This window comes from Galendromus occidentalis, unplaced genomic scaffold (assembly GCF_000255335.2).
Source record: "Galendromus occidentalis unplaced genomic scaffold, Mocc_1.1 scf7180000077213, whole genome shotgun sequence".
NCBI lineage: Eukaryota > Metazoa > Arthropoda > Arachnida > Mesostigmata > Phytoseiidae > Galendromus > Galendromus occidentalis.
This window is the reverse complement of record NW_003805201.1, coordinates 30,906-47,740: the sequence shown is the minus strand read 5'-3', so window position 1 is coordinate 47,740 and position 16,835 is coordinate 30,906. Positions and strand designations below refer to the sequence as shown.

General features: G+C 52.0%; 1 protein-coding gene across 1 annotated transcript in view; it reads right to left on the bottom strand.

The window, feature by feature from the left end:
- The window catches only part of mfr (ferlin family C2 domain-containing myoferlin misfire), a 34,327-nt gene extending 17,853 nt beyond the window's left edge, over positions 1 to 16,474 (bottom strand). The window contains 9 exon segments of the mRNA XM_029111052.1: positions 809 to 983; positions 1,159 to 1,306; positions 1,557 to 1,688; positions 1,889 to 2,119; positions 2,466 to 2,593; positions 2,784 to 2,877; positions 3,098 to 3,257; positions 6,285 to 6,447; positions 16,396 to 16,474. Of these exon segments, the coding sequence (XP_028966885.1) occupies positions 809 to 983; positions 1,159 to 1,306; positions 1,557 to 1,688; positions 1,889 to 2,119; positions 2,466 to 2,593; positions 2,784 to 2,877; positions 3,098 to 3,257; positions 6,285 to 6,447; positions 16,396 to 16,474 (1,310 nt within the window).
- Between the last annotated feature and the right edge of the window lie 361 nt (positions 16,475 to 16,835).

Genomic DNA, 16,835 nt, shown 5'->3' with positions numbered 1-16,835 from the left:
AAATCGTCAATGCGAATCTGAATGAGGCCTGCTAGCCACTCAAGGTACTCAGCCATCTTCAGCCGTGCAGAAGAACTCATGAAGTAAGGGCAGAAGCTTTCGCCGAGCTTGTCGGCGTCTCTCGGTCTCCAAACTTCAGCGGCAAAATGGAAAACAATGCATCGAATCTCGAATGATATCTCCGACAGCGTAGGGTAGTTGTATTCCTACTAGCGATTCTCAACGCATTCCCCCGCATTCCATTCCTTCAGTATCACTGGTTGAATAAGCAAAATGAATAGACGACTCGACTTTGAATCCTCAAGCATTAGTTACTCAAAGCGGGCATCTCATTCAAAGCAATCCTAAATTGGAGCCCCATAGCCCGCGATCCCGATGGGATAACTGTAGCATGTTGAGAGATTTTCTCGACAAGCCGCTCCGTATCGGAACCTAGGAACGGAACGCTCGGATTATCCACCGTGCCGAACGAACTCGAGCGAGAGATCCGAATCCTAATCTCAGACTCCGAGGAGAAGGGGTAACGAATTATTTCCTGGTGAGTGAACACTAAACGGAACCTACATTATCGGTGCGATAACACGCGAGCCAACTGAGTTTTCAGTAGAGGTATGCTTATCACGACTATTGCATAACAGGGTTCCGGCGCGATACGGTCTCTCTCGGTTCTGCTTACAAGCTCTACGAAGCGAATACACCGCTGATATCACTGACAGGCATCAGAGAGGTGAATACAAAGTAGTCACAGCGATCATGCCTTCCGGGACTTGTGCGAATTCAGGTCGGATCCATCCATCCCACTACTCACCCTTCGATGTCGTCGTCTTGTTCGTGATTGGCTGAAGTAGATCTACTTGTAGAAGGCGGCTTGGAGGCTTCTCCTTTGCCGATAACGGAAATGTCGCATTTAACATAGCCTTTCGGTCCTCCACTCATATCGTCGGGATCGGTCAGAACCGCCCACTTGTGCCAGAACTGATGGTCTGCAATCGAATAACTCGGTGAGGATGAACGAGAGAAAAAAAAGAGCTTGCACGGCTAATTCATTCCTCGAATTTGTGGCTACAAAAACCTCGGACGAAGGTCGGGCGATTAGCCTCATTTTCGATCGCGAGCTCTTTGTGCCTATCGATGGATTCTCGTTAGGAAGCCGCTCACCTGGCTGTCGGAATATCGTCGCGACGTCGAGTTTGAAAGTACCAATTACTTTGCCCGAGCGTATCAAGTTGCGTGAATGGAGAGCCGTAATTGTAACCATTTTGTCAAAGAGAACAGCTTCGGCGCAGTGGAAGTCAAAAACAAAGTACTGCGGACCAAAAATTAATTATGAGAGGTGGAATCTCGATTCCTCTTCGAAAAGCGAAATCAATAGATCCTCCTTCTGTCACCGCCGTCTCGAGCATGGACTCCCCTCCCAGCCTGAATGTTCTTTCTGTTTTTGTTCGCCCGTTCCGGACCGGACAGTCAGTTTTTCGCTCAGAGGAGGAAGAACAGTTTTGTGGAGGGTTCTGCTCCGCCATCGACGACGAGAGGAACTTCCATCAAGACTGTCATACCTCGTTGTAGTAAGGACAGTTTGTCGACTCCTTGACTGAAGTGTATTTTCTCTGCTCTCCTACTTGGACACATACGACAGGGTCCATGTTCAATCCCGCGAGATGTCTGGCCTCGATGATTGTAACACATATCTGGCAATGGGCAATGATCTTTTTAGGCTTGATCCCGATTTTTTCCCGCAAAATTTTCCTCTGTTGAAGATGCCGACCGGGGAAATACTGGCAAGGAGTCGACGAGAATAGCATTCCCATATGGGAACTAGGAAGTCACGATACGAGGATTGGAGAGGATGAATAGATAGTCTGGGGGAAAATGAGGTCAAGGTTCCAACCTGAAAGTCTTGAGCCTTGAGACTGTCGCCCAGACCCGTAGGTCGTATTTTTTTGACAAGGACGGGACTCGTGATCGCGTGGGCGTCCTCGGGACCCGCGCCCAGACGGGACCCTGCGGCCAACATGTCCAGCGTGTTATCACTCATATGCCGCAAAATACTGTGGGTCGAGCCGTACTGTGCGCCAGTGATAGTGGGACCGACCGTTATAGCTACACTGCAGTCATCCGCCTGTAAAGCAGCAAAATGAGTTGGTTTGAGCTCTTCCGAATGAGCCCGTGCTGTGAGTCGGCCCTACTTCGGTCCGCTCGCCTGTCTGCTTGCCCGTCGACTTGGATGATGCATGGCTCACCGCGAGGGCTATTTGCGCGGGACGCTTTTTCCAACCCAGTTAGGCCCGTCGACCGAGCAACAGTCCGACCCCAAGAGCCTGAGGCGCTCGACTAACTCTTCGGAGCGCCCCCCCTTCGGAGCGAGTGCGACGGAAACCCCAGAAGTCCCCGTCTCTGAAGTTTCGGAACGTCGTCTTCGGGGAGAATTCGAAGTAAGTCGAAAGTGGGAGAATTTTCCAACAAACCTCGTCATCGCTGACTCCGGGTGAACTTCTTCTTTTGTGCTTTAGTTTCATGATATTGGCGATATTTCGCACAGCGCTCGACATCGATCGTTTCCGAGTTTTCAACAAGGTGTGCCGCTCTCCAGTCGCTGTGAGAACATGTGGAATAAATTCAGCCAGAATTACTTGGTGGTCGAGACCCGCAATCAGGGTCGATACATGGACTGGGATTTCTCGCGTTTGAGACGATCCGAACGGTGGGCGCATTTTTTCCATGAGACGGAAAGAGGGGGAGAAAAATGCAGCTCTGCGCCAGTTATCGCGAATCGGAGCTCCTACCGTCCGTATCCGTGTCGCTGCTTTGACCTGAAGCTTGGGCACTTTGGATTGCGGCGGCATACTGCCTTTCCAATTCGCTGAGAGATTGTTCGACCTGGAAATATGTTTCAGACCTTGAATATTCATCCCATCGACAGCACCTCGCTCGTCTAGCGGAATCTGTCGCAAACAGAATTGCAAATCATTTCGAGCACGCGGTTCGCCGCATTGCAGCGTGTTAGCGACCCTTCAAAAAAACAATCTCCGCCTAGATGGCCGCCAAACTTTGTAGCAAGAGTGTACGATATGAATGCTTAATCAGCAATTCTCCGAACCTGATAGAGAGAGTCATTGGGGACGACGTAGTGTAGTTCCATGGTGACTCCTGTAGAGGTTGGCTGATTGTTGAGGTCAATGAGAACATCGTCGCAGATAACGAGATGTTTCTGGGTGAGCAACTCTTGCAGCACCATGCGGTACGTGCCGGCCACGCTCCTGAATGCGGGGAGTACGAATGGCTTATAGGTATGTAGGTAATGAGTAATGAGCTCCCGAGCTAGCGATCCGCGGGAACCAAAGGAACGATCTCGCGGATCGAAGTCGTCAACTTTTTTTCGCATAACCAATTTATTCCTCGGAGGTTGTTGCGGGGGAACTCGTCGCCTCGGCTAGATGTCTCGGGATCAATAATCTCCATGTCCCGGAGAGGATGTTCAGGCATGGAGAATTCCCTATGGAGTTCACTCCGCGTGACCACGATTCACGCTGCGCGTTTTGACGATACAGACAAGCTCGAAGAAGGCGATCGAAGACTTTTAGGCGGTGGATCTACTTTCGGACTTTTTTTCATTCAGGAAGTCTCGAGCCATCCTGGGAAACGCTCCTGACTACTCGACCTTGAATGCTTATCTGTTATCCTCACTTCTTGGTCGGAGTCATTAACGACGGACTGAAGAGACGCTGCCGGGCCTGTGGAAGGTCGAATAAGCGCGCGGACGGAAGGACGGACGAGCGGGCGTCAGAATACCACGTTCTCGCGTGCAAAATTCACAACTTGACGCATAATGGAGGAGTGCAATGAACATCTCTGTCTGGATCGCCTCAGAATAGTTCTCCGAGGGTGAGTCCGAATCGATACATCCGAACGAGACATAAAGTACTCGGAAGATGACGTTGAGAATGTTCCAGAGAACAGAATTTCCAAGCAACGTTGCGAGCGCTGGAAACTAGGCCATCCGAGCGTTGAATTAGGCACCCGGACCGACGCCGCGCCGTCGGCGGACCGGACATAAGGGGCGAACGCAGTCTGACAGTGACGAGACATTTCTCAAGAAGACGTGCTGCAAACCATCATCAGCTCGAGTTTGGGGAAGAGGATGTTAGCGTAACGTATGCTAATTTTGCCCCTGTTCCGGTCGAGCCTACAAGTGCGAAGCACGGCATCCCCTCCGAGAATTCCGATTTCATCGTCCGCTGGCTCGGTCGTCCATCGGGACTTCCCGGAGAGGCCGACGACGCAGGCGGTGCGTTCGCATTCTTCCAGGTTCCTAAGGACATATGCGCTTGCAGGTTTAGAACGTCTTGTCAATATTTATACATTTTTCTCGGGGAAGTCTCCAATACGAACTGCCTCTCCCTTCGGGTTTTCATCATCGGGACATCCCGCCTCTTCAAATCGACGGTCTTCAGTCTTCCTCTGGCTTCCACGATGTCCGCTCCCTTACGAGAGGGCAGGAGTTACTAGGGCACGCGTAAAAAATAGATCCAGTAGACACTGGTTTTCTCTGCTCAATTTCGTCCCTCCGCGCTGCTCTTGTTGCTTTGCTTCTCTGGAACCGCCGCTGCCGTCATCGTTTGCGCAGTTGGAAGGAGAATGGCGCAGCGGACCGCGAGTTGAACAGATTTCCGGAGCGCGCGTGGGACTGGCAGCCTCCCCTTCTCCTGCCCCCCTCCCCGAGAGGGGTCCGTCGACGAAATTCGGATGCATTCTTAATTAAAGAATCCATTATCCCGGTCGCGGAGATCGGAATCATTCTCAAAGCTCCGATTTGTACGGGGTTGTCCCAGTTTTCAGTGAAAGTCCCAAAATATTTCATGTCGTCTCCCTCATTGAATGAGTTGCGTGTCATCAAGATGGAAAACCACATACATCCGAACAGAAAAGTCCTTGGAGGTCGAGCCTTTCGAAAAACGAGCGCTCAGCTGATATCAATGCGGAAGAAGGATTTCCTCCGACGAACCGAACGGGAATTTATTTCTGCTGTTCCGAACAGATTTTCGCCGCAGGAGTAGAAGGAGACTCTATTCCTCTTGACGGAACCCCGACTTCGAGCTGCTCTTCGAGAAGCCGTCTGAATGGACAAGGCAATCTTCCGTCGGATGGCTCGCAGAGAGAAGGCAAGCTTCTTATCGTCACCTTCACTGCGATAAATTTCGCATCTGATGTGACCTCGGTGAGACGGCTCGAAAGAGGGTGTTGATTGATGCGGGTACGGGCCGCCAGGAAGAGCTTCGGCGTCCTATCGGCCGAGAAACAGCTGATATCCGCGGCACATATACATATGCATGCCTGCTCTCCGACACCAAAGCTTTTCGCGTGAATGCTCGCACGGAAATTATTATTCTTCTGGGCAATTTTTCTCCGTCAAACAGCTCCGGTTCCCAAATAACGGGCTGCGCATCGAGCAATTTCCGCTACAGAGTCTTGTCTGGAGTGCCTCCCAACACGGAGTCTTGTCTCCATCGATCGCAAAATATGTCGGGCTCGTCACTTTTCCATAAGAATGCCTAGCCGTTGGGCCGGATCCGGATTGAACTCTCGCATGATACGATTTTTCCACGGAATAAAGAGTATTTGATGAAGGGAAAGTAGCTCTCTCCCAAGAGCCGTCGTGTCTCGCGTCATATAAAATGGCTTTAGTCGATCGTGGGGTATCTGGATGGACTCAAGGGAGGAAAGACGATAGCTAGCTCTATTTTCAGGGAGTTCTCGTAACCGTGAACGCTTGCCTTCCCCTGCGAAACGACCAAACGACTGGATCCGTTGATCGTATTTGCTCACATTAAATACGATGCGAGTGCCCTCACCGCTCCAGCTCGTCTCGCGGAGGCAACGTACTGAATACGTAATTTGAGAGCAGTGGCCTACTACGAGGAGCACTTTTTTATGCTTGCACCACAGCCAGACGCTGAAAGCGGCAGCCGGAGGTAACCTCTACTTCTGTTTTTCTTTACGCCAAGTCACCCCCTTCCCCGCCTTCCCCACGTTGTCGCGGTTTTCGATCTCCTCCGCCATCTCGTCGGGTCGACTCTCATTGCATTCTCCTGATGGAGAGTCGAATGTCTTGAGTCGATGGTTGAGTTCTCCGGGAGACCCAGGCTTCTAGGATTCCTCGAGGATTCCCCAGGGATCATCCCTGTGTGGCATTCCTCAAGAGCAATTCCGTGCTATAGGCAATACACTCTAATTCTCCTCCGAATAGAATCCGTTCGGCTGATAAGCCATCGAACAGCTTTTCTTACCTGTTGACACCCGCGATGTTGTATTTGCTCTTGTTGATGAGGTGAATGTCAAGTGTCTCATGAGGGTCTATAGGTCTCCCGATTGGCCATTCGAAGACCTCGTCCAGTCGTGCTTCGTCCTGGCCTGCAGCCAACGCGCAAGACTTCGTCCGGTATGACATACCTGCAAGGTCTCTGGTATTATTCAAGAGCACGAAGGAAAATCGGGATGTTCGAGCTCGTGTAGAAGTCGCTGATGGAAAGTACAAGACGGGAGTGCAATATCCGCGATTGGGAGGTTGGTCGGTCAAACGGAGCATAATTTCCTCGTTCTAGAAAATTAAAACGCTCGACCGCCACGCTTTAGGACGAGCCTGCTCAACCTCGCGGCGTATAATAGGGCGATGATCTGTCCATACGGCGCCGAACTCCTCCCCCCTCCTGGGGAGGGGATTTCATCCCTCAATTAACTGACCGCCCGTTGAGGAATGTCCACATGCGACCAGCATCTGGAAGCCCGCATCATTTCACGAGCTCCCTCCCGGGATTTCATGGAGTAATGAATTCGCGCTATTTCCCGGACAGTTCTGCGTCGAGTCATTTTTGGACTCGGCGGATGGGAGACGGTGCAGGAGACAATCAATTTTCTGTCTTCTCTCATGAGTATAAATGTCCCGTCATACATCGGGCCCATGCGTCGAGAGCTCCACAGACGTTTGTCTGAGCCGCAGCGTCGCTCACAAAGTAGCGATTGGGAGCTGTCTAATTAACTACACCAACGGACAGCTGCGGCTTTTTGCCGGCAACAGCGGCGCTCATCGAACTTGTCCGAATACGGGAACAGAGTCGCAGACCTCGTTGTCTCGAATAACTTTCCCGCATGTTTATTTGTCCTTGTGATGTGTCTGTGGTCCCTCGGACGAAGTCATTCTCGTACGCAGCGGGATGAACGCGGGGAACTTCGAGCGAGTTCCTCTTTCCCGCCGATACTCCTCCTGCTAAGACTTCATACCCTTCGAATTTCAAGTCGATGGAGAAACCGGTGAGCTTTGCCTGCAATGAGGCGATCGGCTGAGAAAGGGACAATCCAGGAATCTCGATTGGGGAACTCTAAACCTTCTCGTTTCCCCCTGTTCTGCTCTCCGAGAGCGGTTCCGTCCCGATCATAACATCCGCTCTCCCAGTCACTGAAACCTGCGAAATACCCTAGCGGCCATCAGGTAGCCGCTGATGTCATGCTCCCTTTTTGCATGGTTCCCAAAATTCGGAATGAGAGCAATTTTTCGAAAGGCTCAGAAGTAAGGTTTCTAGCGCGAGCCATGTTTGGCGAAAACCTCGCTTCAGCTCGTTCTCACAAAATGAAGTAGACAATCTTGGGACGCATGTCTTACGCACGGTTCGACGCCAGACCGTATCCGGAGTTGTCATCCACATCGGCTGACCGAGACGCTCAAGAAAGCTCTTCGCTAAGAAACAAACTCGATTTCATCCGCGAGATCCGATGTTTCTTTCCCAAGAACAAAAATTCTGTCATGTCGCGGATCTTCGAACGATGACGGTATGAGAGAAATCGAGTTCAGGCTGAGCAGACAGGTCAACATCGAAATCTCCGCGAGTTTGCGGCACAATCAGGCCGGAGTTTGCGGATGTATGTATATCCTGCCTCATGCTAGATGAGAGCGAGGAGAACTTTCGGATCGACAAGCAGCGGTTTGTTCCGGGAAGCGAGGCCGAGCTGGACGTCTATCTTTCAGACTCGCTCCGAGGAGAATCTGCCTCCGCGATGATTTGCCTGCTTTAAAATATGAATGTGGGAGCGCTTCTCCTCTTATGCGAGCGGAAGAGGAGGATGATGCGAGGGAACCCGAGAGAACGAGCTCGAGAGGTCTGATACCATGGATCGAAAGGAATTCCGAGTTCGCGGAGTTCAATTCAATTCCTTCAATCAATCAGACTAGGGCTCGGTCCACTAGACCTAATTATTATTATTATTAGACCTAGGGACTAGGGCTAATTATTCTTTGTGAGCGAATACGATTAGGTGATTCTGATTAGGATCAAGCATGGGTGTTCTCTATCGGCTGGAAGTTGACATTGACGAACCGCTGACGCATCTCTCACATCGCACGCCGGAAATATCCAGGATAGTCGACCAACGCGACGTAGCTGCCCGCGCAGTCGTTGCACTATGCTCGAGCCAGAGCTCCGCGAGTGACTCGTGGCATATAGAAGCGACAAAAATATAATAGAAACGATAAAAAATCGGAGGAAATATCCTTGTAGGAGTCGTCACCGTTTGTCGTCTTCGACTCTGGTATTCACGAGCATCCAGAGTCACAGAGGATAAGAAACCTTGTGCCAGGTTCCCAGTCGAAAATCGGTGGTCGACTCGTGACGGCATGTCGTCATCCAGACGTAGGCGGAGGGGTTCGGTCGACCTTCCACTGCCAGGAAACGTTCCTTTCGCAAGTCGTCTTGCCTGTCTGAGGGAGTACCATGCAGAGGGCGACATTTTCCAGAATCGATTGAATCTTTGAAGTCGGATCGACCCGTGTTTCCTTTGAGCGGCTCTCGTATGTCTCGAGACATCCTCCTCCCCACAGATATGAGCTGTTCAAGCTCTTTTCGAGTGGTTGTACGATCTTTTGTAGCGGCGATTCAACGGTGGGCGTGCATTCGTGCCTACGTGACGACTGTAGCCTTGATCTTATGGCTCACTTGGATCGATTGAAGATCGAAAGCGAATCGACTGTTCTGAGCCGGAGAACATAGTCCACCGACGCGCTTCTCGCCGGGCACCCGCTAACTAAGTCTTACTTCCGTCGAGAAATTTCACTCGATGGGAAGGGTCAAATCGGATTCTGGGACCCGACGGTGGAGCTGATCATCATTTATTTCATGGGGATGGACTCATTCACAATTCGGAGGGAGAAGGATACAGACCCATGTTCCGGGTTCAGGAGCTCAGGATGGCGTGCAGAACCCCTTTGGAGCATGGCTGACTGCTGTTGGATCTTGTTTTCTAACGGCAGACGACCAGAAATCAGCTGCGGATCCGCGTATGCTATCTCACTACCCTCGAGCCGGGCGAGTGGTCACCGCTGGCTTTTTGTCGTCGATGAAAGCATTCGGTTGGGTACGACGTCGGTACCGTCGCCTCCCTCGCAGTCGCTCCGCAGCTTCAATCTACGAGGAATCCCTCGCTTTGTTGCGTTTCCGGCAAAATCAAGATTCTGAAAGGAGCCCCTTACATCCATTCAGGTTTGAAATATTTGCATGAGGAATTCTCCGCGGACCAGGTCCTTTGCAATGCAGGCTCTGACTGATTGTTGTCAGCGAGCGGAAAAGGGGCAGGAGAGGAGCTCAATGCCAATGAAGGCGAGAGCTTCGAGCGCTTGAGGAGAAGTTTCGTTCGAGCGAAGTTCTCGGTCGAGCGGAAGAATCGGGGAGACACTTCCAGTCTCTCAGAACCGGCCATCCAGGTCATCGTCGATGCTTCGAAAGCCTCAATTTGGCGATCCTGCGGGGCTCCTCTGTTCGATGAGGTTAAACAAAGCGGAGGAATATCTCCGGCTCGCCTCAAGCTACAGAATCAGTTCCTATATGAGAGCGTTCCGCAAAAGGCTTTCGAATCCTTAGACCGGATCCCGGAGCCTAACGATATTCCCAGAGGGAGTACCAGAATTAAGTAGAAAATCGAGATAGTCGCTCAGACATTTTCGCCAGCATCGACTGCTCTGACTGATGGTCAGAATGAGCTTTATGATGTCAGCTTCCTTGTAAACTGACCAGGTGGAACCCGCGTGCATCGCTCCACTCGGCTGGGAGGCAGCACCGGTAATTTACACCTCACATTCTGGATGGTTCCGATCAAAGTGGCCTGGACTCCGTTCTACATTTTTATTACATTTCCTCGCCTGTGGCATCCGCCGTTGCCACGAAGTAGGGATGACGACGCCGACGACTTTTAGGCGTCTCGTAAATATTCAACAGCAGAATGACGGCTAACGTTCGCTACTGTAAATCGCCCTCGCCCCGAGTGAGTTTGACGCTCCCAAAGACTGTATTCAGGTGTCGAAGCGCGTCCCGGTCAAATAGGTTTAATCTCCCCTGTCTCGATGCTCATACCGGTATGGACGATGCAATGTCGACCGTGGTTGCGAGCCTCGTCGGAGAGTGCCTCACGTACGTATTCGTACCGCTCTATACGGCGGTCGGTGGGACCCTCACCTTTAACGAATTTCCACAGAAGCGTGCTTCCATCGCATTCTGGATTCGCGCACAATTAGATTCATCGTGACTTCACCTAAACGACTCCGGTTAGTCCTGGAGCGACTGCGAGGCTGAGGGCCTTCCGGGGCAAAAATATTCCGCGACTAGCGCAGAAAAGTGCGAAAGTCCAAGGAATCCTGTACGGAAAAGTAGCGAGGAGAGACAACGGGACGAGATGAATAATTTGGGGCCGGAATGGCGAACGAGTCAAACACGAACGTCGGCTCCTCACGCCTCTAGGGCAAATGCGCGGCGGCGCCGTCGTCGGTGTTAAGCGTACGAGGAGCGGAACGTGAGCGTACCAACTGGGAGGAGATGTGTGTAGCTGAAGGGTCCGCGCGAAGGGGCTCTCATGGATTCGTTCGCGAGCAGGCGAACCCGCCGCTCATCTGGCCAATGACCGGGCGGGCAGCTAAGCCGATTTAATAGTTAGCCCGGAGGTCTCATGTCGAGCATTTTGGCGTCGGAATCCGCCAGAACCAAATCTCCTTCACCACAAATCTCCTTCCCCCATAAGGCTCTTGGAGATCTCACGAAAAAAATCGGCCCAGAGCCAAGTTCCCGCGGACGTCTGCCCTCCACAGGATTTTCAGGCCTAAACATAAGTATTCGCAGGCATTTTCCGCTCCATGGCCATCAATGAGGACGGAGCAAGCCATCGTTTTGATGGCCGTTCACATCGAGACGTCGCGGGACATACTCCCAGAACGACCTCATCTTGCACCACACCATCATTGTCTAAAGAACTCCGCTTTCACTTTGCTCCCCATCGTCCAATCATTCTGTACCGCCCGCTTTCGGGAGCACCACCCGATATTCCCACGCAACGTGGTAGAACCATGAGGAAACATGGTTAGGATACCGTCGTCAAGTGAATGTCGGTTACTGTTTATTATCCCCCATTTCTCTTGAGCACTGCACAAAGGGGAGACTCGAGTCGCTTGATATTCCGAGAGCGTAGCGAAACATTGCCCGCCCTGCGTGGAACGACGGGCGCCATGAATTGTTTGCTGATTAGATCATCATAGGTGGGGGCAGCATTCAGATAGAGCTCACTTCCGAGTACTCCGAGAACGTACTCATGCGGGATGAACGCTTTAGAGACGACTGTGGTACCGGATCGACCTTTCCGCTGACTGCGAGTAACTTCCGAGGAAGCTCGTCGACAGGGGATTGGTGATTCAGGAATCGAGGATCTGAAAGGACAGGCTCGTCCCGATAGACAGGTTGAGAGCCTCGAGGCAGTACGGGAGCGCCGACATCGGGCTGAGACGTGCCGTAGATTCACATGTTTATGTCGAAATTTGAGAACGTGTCATATCCACGTGGTAACTATGTGGTGAATATCCTCTGGCGGAAGACGTAAACGGCCGTACGTCAAACCTGATCCAATCAGGTCGAGAATATCGGACCGTGATGGAGAGCGCTCTTAAAGCGCGCGGCGTTGGCATCCTGGAATCCACGAACTTCTGGACACAACTCGACGTCGCATCGTTCGTGGATGATCGTGCTCTCCCCTTTCGTGGGACGATGAGCTCTCAGCTCTCAAATCTTTATATGTACAGTTGAGCTCATTTGTGAGCACTGCTTCGACAGTGCGATCGAGAGAGTAGGAAAGATTTTCCCCGTCCTCACGCACGGGAACGATAAGCGCGTACTTGACTCAGGTGGAAGGACATTTAGACGCTTCTCGAGCGTATGCGAGATCAATGAGAAAACATTCTGTAGCTCGAAAAAATGACGAACTCTATCAGCCGGACCTGCACGTCATCGCTACAAAGGCTCCCGCAGATCCCTCCGCTTCCCCGCGCGGGCTCCGCTATCCCTCACGAGGCCTCCGGGGAATGCCAAACTGGAGGAATCTGGGATCGGAATGCCTAAGCTCCGAATACCTACGAGGTCGATATGCGGGATCGCGCAAAAGTTTCGGTATTTTATTATGCACCAAGGTCGAGCGAGAATCCAAACGACGACGAGGATCGACGACGACGATCCCCTAATCCTTTGTGTGGATCATGAGCCACGAGCACGAAGAAGCGCCATACATTCTGATTAGTTGAGTGGAGATTTTCCCCGGAGATTCCTCGCGGTCCTCGAAGAGACGGGAGGCTTGGGAATGGAGACAGTATGCCTTGTTTCGCCTCTCCTTGATGGGAGTGTTTTGTTCCTGGAACAGAAGCCCCGCGAACCTTCGGAGAGCTCACTAATCAATCACAGACCCCGATCCATCGGCCGAAGGCGTACCGGCCGTGCGGGACTTCGCAGCTACGCAGCACCCGAGAGATCTTGGTCTTCGCAGAGAGGTCCGCCACGAGCTGCCGAGAGTGAGTCCTCACGCTCCGGTTCGCGCATAGACAGCATACGCTGCGTCGGGCGTGGGAACCGACGCAGATTGTGTCGGGGACGTGCAGCTCAATATTGCCGAGTCCTGTTGTTAGCCCTTGTGAAATCGCGTAATTAAATATTCCGTCCGAACACTGCATGAACAGCGACTCCGTAGTGGAAAACAAGCTGCGTTTGTCAAGCTCGACACCAGTAATGCCTTCGGAGCGAACAACGGTCTTCAACGTCACGTCGCGCGTCGTAATGGCCTCTTGATCCGACTGACGGCGACAGGGGCTCTTTAACCCGAGAACATCGGACGCTCGCCTTCGGAGTCGTCCGTCCAAACGAGCCTACGCTCGAGATTAAAACGCCTCAGATGCGGGAAGAGTGCGTCGGAGTCACGTTGCCGGGAGCCTGAAAAGTGTTCTCATTCAGGCTCTCAGGTAACCGCTAAGCCAATCCTTGGGACAATGTGTTTCGGCGATGGACATCGACGAAGTTGTATTTCGATTAGCGAGGCGCCCACCGCACTCCCCAGAGCAGACTCTCATGTTAGATCACTATCAGTCGTGTCACTCGGGACTCGTCTTCGTCGGAAGTCGGAAGCTGCTGCTTCCGGCAAGAGCCTGCGCGTGAGACTTACTCGCGAATGACTCCTGTAGGGAATAGGACAATACTCGCGGGAGTGGCGTCTTATCAGACTTCGGACAACTAATCGCGGCCGGATTCCGCGACAATGACGTTCACGAACATCGGTTCCAAACGAAGGGAATTCGATCCCATCTCGAAAGCAATTTCCGCGGAGCCAACAACGATGCCGCAACAATATCAGAGAGCAAAAGCTCGAGATCTCGACCCAGGAAGTTCTCGCTGGATTGTCGTTCACTGGGTTCTCGTTTCCGACAGCGACAGTGAATCAGAAGGAAGAGATCAAGCCTTCGTTTAGCCTTTCCTGATCTGCTCCGTTCAAAGTGCTCGCAAACGAACTCGAAGAATACGCGTCAGTGGCAGCAGACATACAGCGCGAGAATAGCAATGGAAATTTCGCCGACAGCGGCGGGCGGCTCCGATGGTTCCGCGAATGTTCGTTTCATATCAGTCGAAACTTTTTAATGACGCTTCGCGGTCGGGTGAGGAAATGGTGCGGTCGATGTTGTTACTGGGCTCGGCTGCATTGCTCCGCGATACTCATTCAGATGCATCCATTGGGCTTCAGTGAAGAATTGGTTCTAATTCCTCCGCTCCTTGTTTGTTGAGTGCACAATTGTTCACATCAGGTGTACCCATTGTGACGGATACGACCGGGATCGATTCTACGAGAGCGGGAAGAATCGTGAGAGTATGATTCTGGGACTATGAATCTGGGAGTATCATTCCCGGCTTTGTGATCGATCGAAAAGCGGTCGATCGATAAGCGTGCCTGATAATCCTTCGAAATGCTTGGAGCGTTCGCGCTCTCTTCCCATGAGAACGTCCAGAGGAATACAGCGCTCGCGACCCGAAGGCCAACTGCTCTCAGGGCAAGCTCAGGGTCATTCATCGTTCGGAATTTCGCACGACGGATTTCCACAATGGTCATCTGAGGGGGAGCAGCTACCTTGGACGGGTCAGCGAATCTTTTCGTGAGGCCCGATTTCGAAGCTAGACGTCGACGCATCATTTGCATTTGAATTAACTCAAAGAAATGCGAGATTCCATCCATTGTCTCCATGAGAATGATTTTCGCGCATTCCTGCATTTTCTCATCTTGAATTCGGAAGGCGAGAGTTGAGGTCAAACTCCGAGAGCTCTTCGCGTCTCCGCTATCGATTCGTGATGCATTCGGCAGGAGCTATTTCACAGCGATGAGAGTTGCTGTCAAATTTGCGTGTCGTTCCTGAGGTTGCGATCGATGTCGAAAGCATAGGAGGAATTATCTGAATCACTCAAAACGAGTCTCGAGGAAGGAATAGTAGCGATTGTAGCAATTCATGGAGCTATCCAGGGCATTTCTCGCAGAGTGTGAAATGCAAAATCGCCGCAGCTTTCGCTGCATTGTGATGCTGTCCGCACTAGATCTCACTCAGTGCCTGGAGGGATCGACCATATGAGGAGCTCGAAACTTTCGACCGGTCTCAATGGCAGGTACCTCACGATCGTATCGAAGACGCGAGCTGCGTTGCAGTTCGTTGTGGTGACACGCCCATAAAACGCCCCGCATACGTTTTATTGACAGTAACACCTGTTCGGGGAACGGGGCGGGGGGGGCGACCCACTCGGTCGTGAAGCACAGTCCCTTCCAAGATTCTTTCCCAGCTAACCCACTCAGGGATACTCATCCCCAAGTATCTGAGGACTCGGGCTTCTCCCTCGCTGTTACTCTGGTTGTTCAGGGGTTCGCCAATGCGTTCCTTGGTCTCCGACATGGACGTGGGGTCCCACGGAAAGTCCACCGGAGCCCGTGCAGAAACAATAGGCTCCACTCACGAAGCCTCTCATGTGAAGGAACATGACACAGAACCTCAATCCAGAGACCGCATCATGTGCGGCTCGAATGCGGATAGCTGTGGAAGTCCAGGCCATCGAGCGGAGATATACCCACGCCGGGGAGAGCATATGCAAGAGCTCGGTTTCCACGTTTTTAGGCGGCTCCACGGACAGCTGTTCCCCATCGTGATAGAGATTTACTGATCTCATATCGTGGCGTGCCTAATTCGATTTGTTACGCAGAGAGAATCCCGGGAGTTATGTTGCTTGCGTTGCTGGGCTGCGTAAGCCGCTCCAATCCCGAGAAGTATCAGAGATACCACACCTGGACCGAGTTGATATTTGCTCGAGTTGTGAGGTACCAGAGCCCGATTCGAGGGAGCGTGACGCAAAGCTCAGTCCGAGAGAATACGCTTGACGCTGCTCGAGGCTTCGATGAGAGAGTCCGATCCGCACCGAGCACACAAGCTTGCCCGTAGCAACTCCGATTTCAGAATTTCTTGCTAGCCCCGAGCTTTTTTCAGGTCTCGTCATATGCTCGGTGGCATTGCATCCGAATATGTGCCAGCTGGCTGGCCGCCCGGAATCTGAGTCTCATCTATTGTCTGGGCCGGAGAGGAGGTCCAGCTGCTTACACCAGCGCCGAGACAAGGAACGACGGCGTGTAGCGTGGTTGTCGTCGCACCGAGGAACGGGGACTAAGGATCGTCAAGTCGCAGGTCGAGCAGGAGAAAGTTTTGTAACGCGCATGATGAAAATTGCTAAGGCACAGGAAAGTCCAGTCGACCGGAGTGACTGTGGAAATTCGGCGGAGCAGAAGGGAAAAGCAATGATACCGCATCTTGAGGGAATTATCCACAGACAAAGACACTGAGGTACATGTCCAGCCCTTGGAAGACATTGGGGTGATGAGGAATTGTCGGAATGTCTAGTCGACCGTTGGGAATCTTGTGGTTCCGAGGTCTCCCTCATATTTTCTACCATCCGGGAATTCCTTCACAATCTGTCCTCGACTTCTTGGACGTGGTGTCGCCGGATGGAAATCCAAGTGTCACAAAAACGCACTCACCTCTGAATGTAGCGCGCGCTTGCCATACCGTTCTTTCCTTGAGGCCGGTGAATCTTTTCAGATGTAATTTGAGCGCCATCACACTGCCTTACTCCAGCGAGAGATCGCGATAAAAATCCGCTTAGAGCGCCTAGCGTCGGCGTCGGGGGAAAGGATGTATGTATACGCGTATTTACAGATTATATCCAAATCAATACACCGAGACAGATGAGTGTCCGAGCCGATATGTTCGTGTGTACGGATGGAGACGAATCGTCAGACTTTTCGATATACAAGGGACTTAGCGCTTAAATAGATGAATGGGTAGATTGATTGACGATCGATGAGGCGGATTGAGAAATATAGATGATTCGGGAAGCGAGTAATCGACAGAAGGAGATGAATCGTTTAACAGATGGAGAGGAAAATAGGGGTAGATTGATCGACGAACGGACAGACAG